The sequence below is a fragment of the Meriones unguiculatus genome, chromosome 4 (genome assembly GCF_030254825.1).
Source record: "Meriones unguiculatus strain TT.TT164.6M chromosome 4, Bangor_MerUng_6.1, whole genome shotgun sequence".
In the NCBI taxonomy this organism is placed as follows: Eukaryota; Metazoa; Chordata; class Mammalia; order Rodentia; family Muridae; genus Meriones; species Meriones unguiculatus.
Genome location: NC_083352.1, coordinates 95,725,849 through 95,738,680, shown reverse-complemented (window position 1 = coordinate 95,738,680; position 12,832 = coordinate 95,725,849). Strand labels below are relative to the sequence as shown.

Here is a 12,832-nt window from a genome sequence, read left to right as displayed (position 1 = left end):
AACTCACAGAGATCCCCCTACCAGAACGGGATCGGAGCTGAAAAGAGGCCTTTCACTATCTTGCCCAGAACTTTGAGGAACGCCTTTGCCTGTTGTCTGTTGTTTTTGGCTTAAGTGATATCCAACAAGTAAAACATAAGGAAAAAAACCTAATAACAAATAGTGAGGCTGGGTGCTGGGGATGCGTCGCAGTGGGTGGAACATCTGCTGTACAATCATGGCGACTTGACGTCATTATCATCAGCACATCCTAGAATCGTGTCTGGAACCTCGGGGCTGGGGCCCTTGCTGGTCACCCACTCTAACCAGTGAGTGAGCTCTGGGTTCAGTGAGGGACCCGGCCTCACAATAAAGTAAGGCAGAGAGTGATGGGAAAGGACACCGGGCATCCGGTTCCGAGAACCCTCGTGCGCACGCACCCGTGCACCCCAAATGCTAAACCTAAAAGCAATGAAAGAAGGGGGCCGGTGGTGAAGAACCTGGGGGCTGACCAGATCTGAACTTGAACCCCAGGCTCCGTTTTAACCAGCAGAGGGTTTTTCTGTCCGGTGGTAGGTCAGCACTTACAGGGATCATAAGGTGACATGGCAGGAACTGCAGCCTCCAGCAGAAGTCCTCACACGGGGAGGCCTGTGTGACACTGGCATAGCGAGGCCTCAGCGGTCTCATGTAGATGGCACAGGTAGAGGTCACGGTGTATGCGAAGGTCCTGGGCTGAACTCTGCAAACCCTGCAGCGAGTTAGTGTGGCTGGAGAGGCAGGAAGGAGCCGAGGACCAGAGGAAGGTGGGAGCCGACGTGGGAAGAATTGGGGAACAGGGCTGCGTTGTTTTCGGTCAGTGTCACCTTGCTGTGCCTCGGTTTCCCTGCCTGTACCTGGAGGTCCCTCACAATGCCTCCCTGCCGCAGTACTTGGAGGTGTAGCGAGAAAAGACAGAAACTTTGCTCAGGAAGGAACTTGGTGCACGGGGGCTTTTGCAACACTGAGGACTGTCTGTGCGACGTGCGGGGAGGACTTAAGCAGCTCAGAGCCAAGCCAGCCGTGCCCCGGCTGTGGGCAAGGCCTCTCATACTGCCCCTTTGTCCCCTCAGGCTACCCAGGTTTCCAAGCCACGACCTATGCCAGCCGGAGTTACACAGGCCTTGCCCCTGGCTACACCTACCAGTTCCCTGGTAAGTCCTACTGAGTGGCCCTCTGCCACTGGCCTGTCCCCAGTCCCCAGGTAGTGTGACTCCTCGGGGTGGTGCTGGCTAGAGCGCATGGCTTTGGGGGGGTTCAGGGAGGCTCTACCTACCAGATGCTTGAAAGGAAGGGCATGTCTGAGGAAGGAAGTCCTTCCACCTCTTTCTCCAGCCACCCCAAAGAAGTTGAGACTAGGGGCTCCTCACGTGGCCCTGCATGGTGCGGTTTCACCCAGGCCAGCCATTCTCTGCCTATCTTCTGACTTTCTCGAATCCCTGCCCAGCTCCAGGATTGCCACTTCTATCAGCAACAGCACTGCGCTTGTAGTGGGGGCTTTCCCCGAGGGCCACTGTGAGTCACAGCCTCACAGACCTGCTTAAAGGTGCTGTACTGAGTCCTTACAAGGTCGCAGAGCCTGAGAACCCTAAAACCACAGTACTCACGTCGTCATTTGTAACTCAGCATGAAGATAACATGAGACTTGTTATTTAAACAGAAACTGCAGAAAATCCTGAGCTGACCTGTTGCTGTTTAGTATTGTTTGTTTGTTTGTGTGGTGCTGGGAATGGGCTCAGGACCTCACACATGCTAGGCCGGTACAGCCCTCGGCTGTTGATTCGTCTCTGAAATAGTGCCTCCTGCAGCCCAGGCTGGCCTTGAATTCACCACGTAGCCGTGCGCGCCCCTTCGGTGCTGCGATTGATTAGGAGTCTTCCCTATGGCGTTCTTAGGATTGAAGCAGGGCCTCATAAGTGCTGGGCAGACATGCAGCCGGCTGAGCTGTAACCCCGGCCCCCTGTCATTATCTGCCTATCTATCTCTCTGTCTTTCTATCTATCTAGATATCTATTTTTGTCCACTACTGGGGATTGAACCCAGGACCTCAAGAATGCTAGGCAAGTGCTCTACCACAGAGCTACACTGCATTCTATTTGGGTCTGACTTCCGGGAGGAGTCACTAAGCGTTTGCATCCTCTGCCCTCAGGCTGTTTCACTTGGAACCCTTAGCACACACCCTGCTTAACCCTCTCCGGGGTCCCATTTTGTAGACTAAGAAACTGCTCAGGGAGGGCAGAAGACTGCTACGAAGGTTCAGTGGTGTGGCTAGGAACTGACCCCTGTTAAGAGCACTGGCTGTTCTAGAGGTCTGGGGTTCAATTCCCTGCACCCATACGGTGTCTTGGAACTGTCTGTACCTTCAGTCACAGGGGATCTAAAACCCTCTTCTGAACTCCAAGGGCACCAGGCACGCACCAGGTACGCATATATAACTGTAGGCAAAACCCTCAGACACATTAAATAAGTAAACCTTTGTTAAAAATGGGGGAGGCAGAGGCGGAAGGATCTCTGTGAGTTCGAGGCCAGCCTGGTCTACAAAGTGATTCCAGGACAGCCAAAGCTCCACAGGGAAAACCTGTCTCAAAAAAAACCAAAACAAAACAGAAAACAGGACTTGGAGTGCAGATCAGTGATACAGTGCTTCTTCTCTAGCTTGCGGAAAGCCCTGGGCTCAGTTCTCAGCACCAAGACTCAGGAGTCACACTGCCAGCATCGCTTTGTGCCCAGGCTTAGATGGCACCTCTGGCTTCCTCCTTCCTTCCTTTCGTCCTCTGTCCTTCTGTGTCACCCCTCTGCCCCACCTCACCTGTGGGGTTTGTGCACTTCCCATTCCCAGTTCTTGAGTCCCGTGCATGGCCTGTCTCCTCACCCACGGTCCCTGTGGGTGCATTTCTCCCCCCTGGGCCATGCCAGAGGGGCTCCCCTACTATTTCCTAAGCTGTTTTACGTTTCATTTTAGAATTCCGTGTAGAGCGGACCCCTCTCCCGAGCGCCCCAGTCCTCCCCGAGCTTACAGGTCAGTGGCTCGGATTTTGTACATCTCATAGGCCACGTGGGGAGAAAGAAGGGGAGAGGGACCTTCCCGGGGTAAAGGTGGCAAGACCCTTTGCTCCTGCCCACCAGCCCCCCGAGGCTGTGAGGATGCGGCAGATTGTGCCTGGGCCCTGGCCATTTGCTTCAGCTACATGGCCCTCAAGGGTGGGGCGTGAGCCAAGCAGGGCAGATTGAGGTAAAGTCATGCATTCATCTATTTGGCAAATATTTATCTAATGCCTCCCATGTGCCAGGCACCACGGAGGCTCTGGTACCCAGTGGTGAACAGTCCAGGTTCACGAACTCAGAGCACAGTGGCCCCAGAGGGACTTTGTACACAGAACCCGGCACACCTGTACCCGGTGCCAGCCTGCTCTGGGGGGGTGCCGCAGATGCAGTGTTCACCTCTCATTCCTCCCGAGCAGCTGGAAGCTAGCTCTGCTTGCCATAAGAATTTTTAATCCTCATTCTGCCTTGGTAACACATCCCAAATTATCAAGATACTTCGGGCCCAATGACATGCATCTGATGTCCCCATCTGACCCTAGGGATGCCCCTGGGTTACTTCTGGGAAAGTGAGGTCAAAGTGTTTGACCAAGAGGGAGAAACAGAAACAGCTCGGCTGTGAAGCCAGGCCAGGCCAAGCGGGGACCGGTGTGCACACGAGGTGGGCCATGAGGGCTTTCTCTGTCCAACCTGCTTCTCCCCGTCCACCTGCAGACTCCGCCCCCAGCCTGGCTCTGTGTGGGGGACCGCTTCACATCTTCCTTCCAAGGGGTGCTCTCAAGGCGCTGTCAAAATGGGAGCAGGAGAAGAGAGCCACGGGGTGAAGAAAGGGGTGGGGGGAGGGAGCAGAGTCCCCGTGGTGAACATAGTGACTGTGACAGGCAGGGGGCCTGGCACGTGGAGCAGGGGCTGGGGGGGGTAGGTGGGGAGCTTCCTTTTTCCTCATGTAAGACCTGTATATGAGGACCTACTGTGTGAGTTTGCATGGCTAGGCTACGGGGTTGAGGGGGAGAAGGAGCAGGACTTCCCAGGCTCTTACTAAGAAGGCTAGTGACGATAACAAATATTTATTATGCCAAGAATAACTTTACACTGTGATAAGTACTCAGTGAGGTTGGCTACTTAAGAGTTTGCTTTGTGAGGGGCTAGAGCCTTCAGGCCTCAGTGCCCAGTGTCAACCCTCTAGGCCTGGGTCAGGAAATGTCAAGGCAAAGGTGTCTTGGCAGGGGAGGGCATGGGCTCCAGCCTCTGTAGCTCCTGGGAGTGTAGTGTCAAACTGTTCCCTTGGCTTGGAACAAAGAGCTTCGGGGGTTTCTTTTATGTGTTCAGTACATATTTATTGTGCCAATGCCTGGCCAGGCCTGAGAGGGGAGAGCACATCTAAATGAGTAGATAAGGCCTCCGGCTTTCCAGGAGCTGGTATGCCAGAGACCGATGGATTAAGTAAATGGCGTTCCATGGGAAGATAAAGCACAAAGCTGAGTGTTTAGGGCTTGATACAGGTGGAAGGGCAAGGAGAAGGTGAGGGGTGAACGAACGCTTAATGAGAAGAAGCCAGCCCAGTGGTAGTCGGCAGAAAGGCGAATCCACAGCTCAGGAACCAGAGTCCTGGGTTCAAATCTCCTGCACAACGACTTTGCTAAAGATTTTCAGGGGATGGACTGGGGATGCCTTTATCCGGTAGACAGCTTGCCTCATCTGCAGGAAGCCCTGCGTCCAGTCTCCAACACCGGGCAGTACCAGTCTGCACCTCTAACCCTGGCACTTGTGAGTTGGAGGCAGGAGAATTAGAAGTGAGTTTGAGACCAGCCTGGGCTATATAACAAGGCCTTGTCTCAAAAAGAAAACCAGAAACAACAAAAACCCTGCAGAAGTCTTTTGCCCTTTAGTGCAGCCATTCATTAAAGTACCTGCTGTATCCAGAGCTATACAAGGGAAATGGATAAGGCAACAGGGGAAAAGCAAGGACTCGTGTCCAAAGAGGGGAGGACAGAAGAGGAGCCAAGGGACTTGAGGGGGCACTGGCCATTTTTAGCCTGGTGGTCAGGGAGGCCCTGAGGACAGTGAGCGATGCAGGACACAGCAGAGCAGGGACCTCGTCACCCTGACCCCCAGGGGAGCCCTGTAGCTCTCAGTCCTTGGCCTTGAGTTAACGAGCCCAGCCTCTGTGCCCTGGGCCAGTCAGCGACTGGCTGGGGGAAAGGAGCATACTGTCCAGGCTACCCTGAGCCTGATGACCACTGCCCCGCCAGGGCCCTGTGGAGAAGGTACTGCCTCATCCAGAGCAGGTCAGGACTGGTTTCCTCATGCAGGTTACCCAGGTGTGTTCTAGGGCCCAGTAGGAAACTGAGGCAAGGCTGCATTAGGTCAGGGCTCAGGATGGCTGTCCACACTGTCTGCTTTCTGACACTGGGCGGACACATGGATGCCCCCTCTCCGTGCCAGGTGGGAGAAGCTCTGCCAGACGGTAGAGTCCTCTCCCCTCGTCCCCTCCCCCTCCTGCTCAGTGTCCACACTTTGTCCCTTTGTCCTTCCAGCTATCCCTCTCACTGCTTATGGTCCGATGGCGGCGGCGGCGGCGGCAGCGGCTGTAGTTCGAGGGACAGGTGAGGCCTGGGAAGGGAGCTCGTGGAGGGGGTGGAGGAATCCAGAAGGAAGGAGAGGCTCCCTCTCCACCCACTGACAAAGGGGTTCGGTTATTAGCCAAGTGCTGACTGAGTTGGGTGCACGAGCCAGGCAAGGGTGACACGCAAACTGTGGGGTGTCGGTGTGCAGAGGACCGTGACCCTGCAGGCGGCTGCTGTGGCTCTGGGGACATCAGGTGCTAGATGTCCCAGCCGCTGCTTTAGGCAAGGCCTAGGAAAGGCTTATGGGAGAAGGCTGAAAGAAGGAACAAGGGCTGTTCTAGCCGAGGGAACAGCCAGTTTGCACAGGTCAGTTACAGGGAAACTGGAGTTTCAAGCAGCGGTGACATAGGCCAGCCTTCAAAAATGCACTGGGCTCCAAGGTGGGAGAAAACTTGAAGGGATCCACAGGGAGAGGAGGCTGTCCAGTGATGAGACACGATGTGGAGGGGGTTGGGGAGGAAGGGCTAGACGGATCTCCAGGGCGAGGGTGGGAGTCAGTTGGCCTGGGTTTGGGCACCTGGGCTATCACTGTCTTCTTTCTGGGTTGCCAGGCTCTCACCCCTGGACGATGGCTCCCCCTCCAGGTTCGACTCCCAGTCGCACAGGGGGCTTCCTGGGGACCACAAGCCCCGGCCCCATGGCTGAGCTCTACGGGGCGGCCAACCAGGACTCGGGGGTCAGCAGTTACATCAGCGCCGCCAGCCCCGCCCCCAGCACTGGTTTCGGCCACAGTCTTGGGGTGAGTGGCCAGGCCTCCACATCGCCCTTTCATTCTGGGAGATCTCTGAAACTGGGAAGGGAGAGGCCTTGCCTCTCTCCTTGGGCAGAGGTGGGGTTGAGGGAGGATGACGGGGAAGAAGTATCCATGGGGACAAGCAGGTGTCCTCTAATAATCTGGACACTGTCCAGTGGCTCCAAAATGTCCCACATAGGAGGTAACCATCTCCTTTCTGTGTGGGCGGAGTCCGGCTCAGAAGTGTCCCAGTTTTATCCAGGGAACTAGCTCTATGCAGGTTCCCAGGCCCTGCCTTGCCGGTGAGCAGATCTGTATCAGGGCAAGGCGTGCCCACTAGAAGAACCTTTGTCTCACCGAAGGAGTCCCACAGGAATAGCAGGAGCCCCCATTTTGTCTGAACTTGCTCTAGGATCCTAGGAGTCTAATTATTTTCTTTTCAGGGTCCCTTGATTGCCACAGCCTTCACCAATGGGTACCACTGAAGCAGGGGAGAGGTGGCAGGAGGTGAGGAGATGGAGAAGGGTGGGAGGCACTGGGAGGCTGATCCTTGGCTGTGCTGTTGTGGATGCCAGCCCCATAGAGCTCACAGCCCACTGCAGGCCACAGCCCAGATGCTGGCAGTGGCCAACAAACACGAAAGAAGTCACTTAGCCTGCCACAGTTTGCCTTAAATTAACCAGGCGCGTGGCACGTGCCTATCTGAGGCCAAGGCAGGAGGATTACTTTGAGTTCTAAGCCAGCTAGGGCTACATAGTGAGACTGTGTTTCAAAAGGAGAGCTGGGGAGGTGTCTGGCTTGTTAAAGGACCTGCTGAGCAAACGTGGAAACCTGAGTTCAGATCCCTGAAACCCACATAAAAAGATGAGCAGACTGGCCCATGCCTGGGACCCCAGCACTGACAGAAAGGTCCCCGAAGCACATTAACCAGCCTTCCTAGCCTTGAGAGTCCTTGTCTCAAAAAGTACAAATGGAGAAGACAGTTGCCATCAACCTCTGGCCTCCACTTGGCACACGCACACAGGTGCTCTCACATCCTCACACACACATGCATACACCACGCACACATCTATACAAACAACATTTATAAATTTGCCCAGCACAGGGGAGGCGGAGGCAGAAAGGTTACAAGTTCAAAGCCAGACTGGGCCACAAAGCAAGCTGCAGGTCAGCCTGATATGCATAACAAGACCCTGTTCCAAGAAACTTAATATTAGCCAGGTGGTGGGAGTGTGTGCCTTTAATTCCAGCACTAGGCAGGCAGAGGTAGGTGGGTCTCTGAGTTCAAGGCCAGCCTGGTCTACAGAGTGAGTTCCAGGACAGCCAAGGCTACATAGAGAAACCCTGTCCCAAAAAAACAAAAGCAAGCAAGCAAACAAAACAAAAGCAAAAAAAAGGGAAAGAAACCAAATGTAAATTAATATAACAAAATATAAATTAATCATATTTCATTGGTCTGACAATAAGTTTTTTTTATAATTGATGACGCCCAACATTAATCTCTGTGTAAACTGAGGGATAGTCCTTCATGGAGATTTTCAATTTGGGCTGGGACTGAACCCAGGACTTGTGAGAGCCTAGCATGATCCACACTGAGTTACAACGCCAGGTTTGCTTTTATTTAAATTTATCATACGTGTATCATAGGGAGTATTTTGCCTGCTTATATGTATGCTTGCTATGTGTGCGTGCACTCACACGCACGGTGCCGACGCAGCCGGAAGAGGGCATCAGAGCCTCGGCAGCTGGAGTTAGTAGCAGCTGTAAGCCACCTGGAACCAAATCCAGGTTCTCTGCAGCAAGTGCTCTTAACCACTGGGCCTCCGCTCCGGCCAGGTTTTTAAACATTCAGATTCTTTGACTCAGTAATAACTGCTTCTAAAAACTATAAGTTTGCTGACATGATGGATCATTTCTCTCATTCCAGCACCCAGGAGGCAGAGGCAGGTGGATCCCTGAGTTCAAGGCCATCCTAGCTACACAGCAAGTTCTAAGCCATCCAGGGCTGCACTCCTAATTTTTTTTTTTTTAAGTAGCTAGACAGATAGATATATGCTTATAATAGAAAATTACACATCTATTAAAATATAAGGCTGGGCAGCGGGGGTGCAGGCCTTCAGTGCAAGCCCTTGTGAAGCAGAGGCAAGTGGATCTCTGAGTTCAAGGACAGCCTGGGCTACACAGAGAAACCCTGTCTCCAAAACCCAAAAAAAGAAAAAAGGATGTGAGTTAGGCTTATATGGCTTATTCGTATAATGCCAGGCTGATAAGAGAAAGGCCACAGGTTTGAGGCTAGCCCGTAATATACACAGTAGATCTTTAAAATTCATGGTGGCTTATAACCATCTATGGTGTGATCTGATGCCTCTTCTGGCATGCAGACAGAATACTGTACACCTGCATAATAAATAAATTAATTTAAAAAAATAGGATTCTGGAAAGACGGCCCCGTGGTTGAGAACGCATACTACTCCTGCAGAGGGCCTGAATTCACATCAGGTGTCTCACAACCCCCTGTAACTCCAGCTCCTGGGAGTCCAACAGTGCTGTTTCCCCTCCGTAAGCCCCTGCCCCGTGCGCACACACGTGAACACGATGATATTTCTTTGAGGCAGAGTCACACTGTGTAGTCATGGCTGGCCTGGAACTTGCTGTGTAGAACAGGTTGACCTCAAAAGGTTATGTTCCACCGCCCATCAGTAAACATAGTTCAGAACATAGTCATAAAATCTTTAAAAATGTAAGAATAAGGCAAACAGATGAGATACTTCCGAATAGTTTACAAGTAGACATCGGGGCTCAGATGATGCTTCCCAGGGGAAGTGCTCAGCGCCATCCCAACCTGTAACAGGAAGTGTAAATTTTAACAGAATTCATCCAGGAAGGGATCAGGGCAGGACCTGCCTGTTCTGTGGGTCCCAGAGAGGTCAGAACCCCTACACTTTGCTATTATCTTTCAGCGCCCCGGCCTGCAGCTGACTGAGGACCAGAGTGAGCCAGCGAGGGGACAGGGACCCTCAGCCGCAGCAGCCCAGCCCCTCCGCTGCAACTCGGACCGCTACTGCCTGTCCCCCAACCCTGGGCCCAGTTCCCGCCCTGCTGTCCCCCACGTCTGGCTCCCCTACTAACTCCCCTGTTCTGACCTAGCCCCCTCTCCCCACCTGCCTCTCTTCCTGTTTGCTTTTATTTATTTTGGATTAGCCGGTTCCCTCCCCCCCCAACCAGATTCCCCCTCTTGGGACTGCCCCATCCCTCCCTGCCGCCCCCTTTAGAACACCCCTAAGAAGGCTTTGTATTTGTGCATAGCTAGAGTGAGGGCAGAGGGAGCCTGCTACAGGCCGCAGCCCCAACCCTTTTTTTTTTTTTTTTTTAATTCTGGCTTTTCCCTCTTTAGCTTTTTTTTTTTTTTTTTTTTTTAAGAAACTGTTTTTAAACTATTTCTAGGTTTGTGAATGTGAAGCCCCAGGCCACAGGGGTTAAGGGGCCAGGCGCCCCCCACCCCACCAGCTGAGTGTCTGTGTGGGTATGGGCTCCTGGCCACCTCCCTTTAGCCCTGAAGAGGAGGGCAGGGCTGTGGGGTAGGCCAGGCCGAGCCCCTGGAACCATCCCGTCCTGTATCATATGTAAATACTGTGAGGTGAAGCCCTACCCCCACCCCTCTCTAAGACCCTTTTGGGTGCTGGCATTGCCTGAACCCCACAGGGCAAAGGTCCCCACCCCTCCCTGTCTCTGTCCCCTCCTCCTCAGACACCATTACTGTAAGCTTGCAGACCTCAGCTCTGGCCACAGCAGGCCCACACTCTCAGGCCCCCTCTCCTCCCACCCCGGGTTCAAGGCCTTGAGCCTACTCTCCCCCAAAAATCCCCAGTGTGGGGGCAAGGGGCCAGGGAAGAGGAGGGCTGGCCTAAGCCACTGCTGGGAAGGATTTAGCTCTCCAAAGGTCCCTCCTGGCCCCTGCCTAGGTGGGACCTTCGCGGTTTCTGCTCTGAGCCCCTCCCGAACCGTGGGTGGGCATCGGGGAGCGCTTCAGCAAAGGGCTTCTCAGGGAACCCCCACATTCTCACTGAAGTTTCCCGCCAGGATCGTCCCGCGACCAGAGCCCTTGGTAGCCTCCTACCCTTGAGCCCTTTCAGAGAAAAGAGAAGGGCTTCGGGCGTGAACATGAAGTAGACCTTGCTGGCGTGGCGGGGCTGAGCGGACCTGCTGTCATCCCCTCTCTGTCCTTCTGCACCCAAGCCCGACGCTGGGGGCGTAGGCTCCCTTTCCCAGCAGAGCCCGAGCCTCGAAGCCCCCTCTGGAGAGTTAACTGTCCGTTTCAGGCGCTCACTCAACCTATAAGCCCTGAGAACTCAAAGCAATAATCTTTGTCACCGAGATGCGCGGCTGTTTGCGTTTGTTGTGGGTTTTTTGTTTTTAATATTTCCTAATAAAAGAGAAGCTGCATTTTATTGGTTTTTATCTTTAATTTTCTACACATCCAAGCTTCAGAAGACTTAGCTTCCTTTTTTCCCCCCCCAAATCCCTGGACTCTCTTACCCCACTGGGCCTGACGGTGGGTTCAGGGACCTGGAATTCCATTTTCTGATTTGAGAAAAAAAAAATTTTTTTTAAAGATGTTACATGGTGTTTTGAAGCCAGCAAGTTCCACCCTCTGTGTCTCTTCTCTCCACATCTGTAACTTCTTTTTCCAGGTTTTATTTTGTTTTAAATTCCTAATAAATTATTTGAAAACGGTGCTGAGCTTAAGTCTGCGTGTGTCCTGTTTGAGGTGTGAGCTGTGTTACGGCTGTACCCCTTCCTCTCGGTCAAGCTGACATGACGTGGACTTAGCAGGGAGAGGGGGGACTGTCACTCAGGGGCAGCAGGCCTGGCCAACACACACCAGGCTCTAAACTCAATCCTCACCGCAAGGATCTAGATGATGACGGCTATGGGTGAAGGTACTCACCACTGAAGCCTGTTGACCTACGCTTGATCCCTAGGTCCCACGGGGTAGAAGAGACTGACTCCCGAAACTGTCCTCTGGCCTGGACACACATGCTTCTACTCGTGCATACGTGGGTGCGTGCACACACACACAATGAAAGTAATGAAAAAAAGGCTTTATGACTCATACGCGCCCCGTGTGGTGTGTGCCTGTAATCATGAGGCAAAAGAATTATAAATTCCAACCTAGTGCGCCTCCATAGTGAAACCTTGGCTTACAGAAACCAACAGAAAAGAGCCAGGCAGAACGGTTCATCTGTGACTGCAGTTCCAGTACTCAGGAGGCTTTGACAAGAGAATCCCTGCAAACTCAAGGTGGCTCTGGGCTGCATAATGAGTCCCAAGCCAGCCAGAGCTACACAAGTCTTGTCTCCCCCACACACACACCCCAAAGAGAGATTTTATGTTTGGGGTGTGGTGGTACACATCTTTGATCCCCGCCCTCAGGAGACGGAGGTAGTCAGAGCTCTGAGTTCAAAGCCAACCTGGTTTACCTATTAAAGAGTCTGTCTACGAAACAACCTTTTTGATTTGTTCTGAACTTCCACTGTGGTTTATAGTGGTTAAACTAACATCATTGGGGCTCATGTGTCAAGTGCTTTTACTCCATAAACCATCTCGTTTGCCCAAACAAAAGCTTTAAAATGTTAAATGATTTGGATAGGTCAAAGAGTAAAGGTTCCTGTTGTGCAAGCCTGCTGACCCGAGTTAAGATGCCTAGAACCCGTGCAAAGGTTCTCCATGGCAACACATAGAACACACGTTTTTAATTTCTTCACCACTGTTGTCCTGTTTTCGTCCTGGGAATGGTCCTGATTTTTCCACTTGACCCAACTAAGACCCAAGAAGCCTCCAGCTTCTTGACCAAGCACAGAAGGGGGGGAAAGCCAGGAAAGAGCAGAGGAAAACAGAAGAACAACAGGCTGAGCACGGGACCCTGCGTTGCTCATGGGAATGTCAAGCCGTGTGGCTGGGCTGGGGTCTAGCCTATGTGGTAGGGTGATAAGATGAAGACTCTTGATCAAATTTGCTGAAAGAAATTACAGCAATGAAGCTGGTGCTACAACTCAGTGCCTGAAGGCCTGCCTAGCCTTAGCATGTGGGGCTCCGGGGTTCATCCCCCAGATTCACAAAAACAAACAAGCAAACAAAAACCTTTCCAAGATAATAATAATGAGAATAATAATAGCTGGCAATGGTTATGAGACAGTAAAGTGTTGTTCAGTGGGTTCAGCATTCCAGAGGTGCAGGCTGAAAATTTTAACAGTGCGAATATGCTTAACACTATTCAATCATCAACCTAAAACAAGCGAAGATGATTCCCCCCCCCCCAACACACACACACACAATAAAAAGGTTCTTGTGAGGGCATGGAGAGATAACTCAGTGTCCAAGGATACTGTCCATCTTACAGAGGACCTGGGTT

At 52.6% G+C, this 12,832-nt stretch overlaps 1 protein-coding gene across 7 annotated transcripts in view; it reads left to right on the top strand.

The window, feature by feature from the left end:
• The window catches only part of Msi1 (musashi RNA binding protein 1), an 88,421-nt gene extending 77,266 nt beyond the window's left edge, over nt 1-11,155 (top strand). For 4 of the 7 annotated variants that reach the window (XM_060382560.1, XM_021631754.2, XM_060382558.1 and 1 more), the window contains 6 exons: nt 1,092-1,172; nt 2,981-3,037; nt 5,598-5,666; nt 6,239-6,426; nt 6,864-6,927; nt 9,381-11,155. In XM_060382560.1, coding sequence (XP_060238543.1) covers nt 1,092-1,172; nt 2,981-3,037; nt 5,598-5,666; nt 6,239-6,426; nt 6,864-6,905 — 437 coding nt within the window. In that variant the 3' untranslated portion in view covers nt 6,906-6,927; nt 9,381-11,155. The remainder of the gene's footprint in view (nt 1-1,091; nt 1,173-2,980; nt 3,038-5,597; nt 5,667-6,238; nt 6,427-6,863; nt 6,928-9,380) is intronic. The other 3 variants (XM_021631755.2, XM_021631757.2, XM_021631756.2) reach the window with 3 other exon arrangements.
• The last annotated feature ends 1,677 nt before the right edge of the window (nt 11,156-12,832 follow it).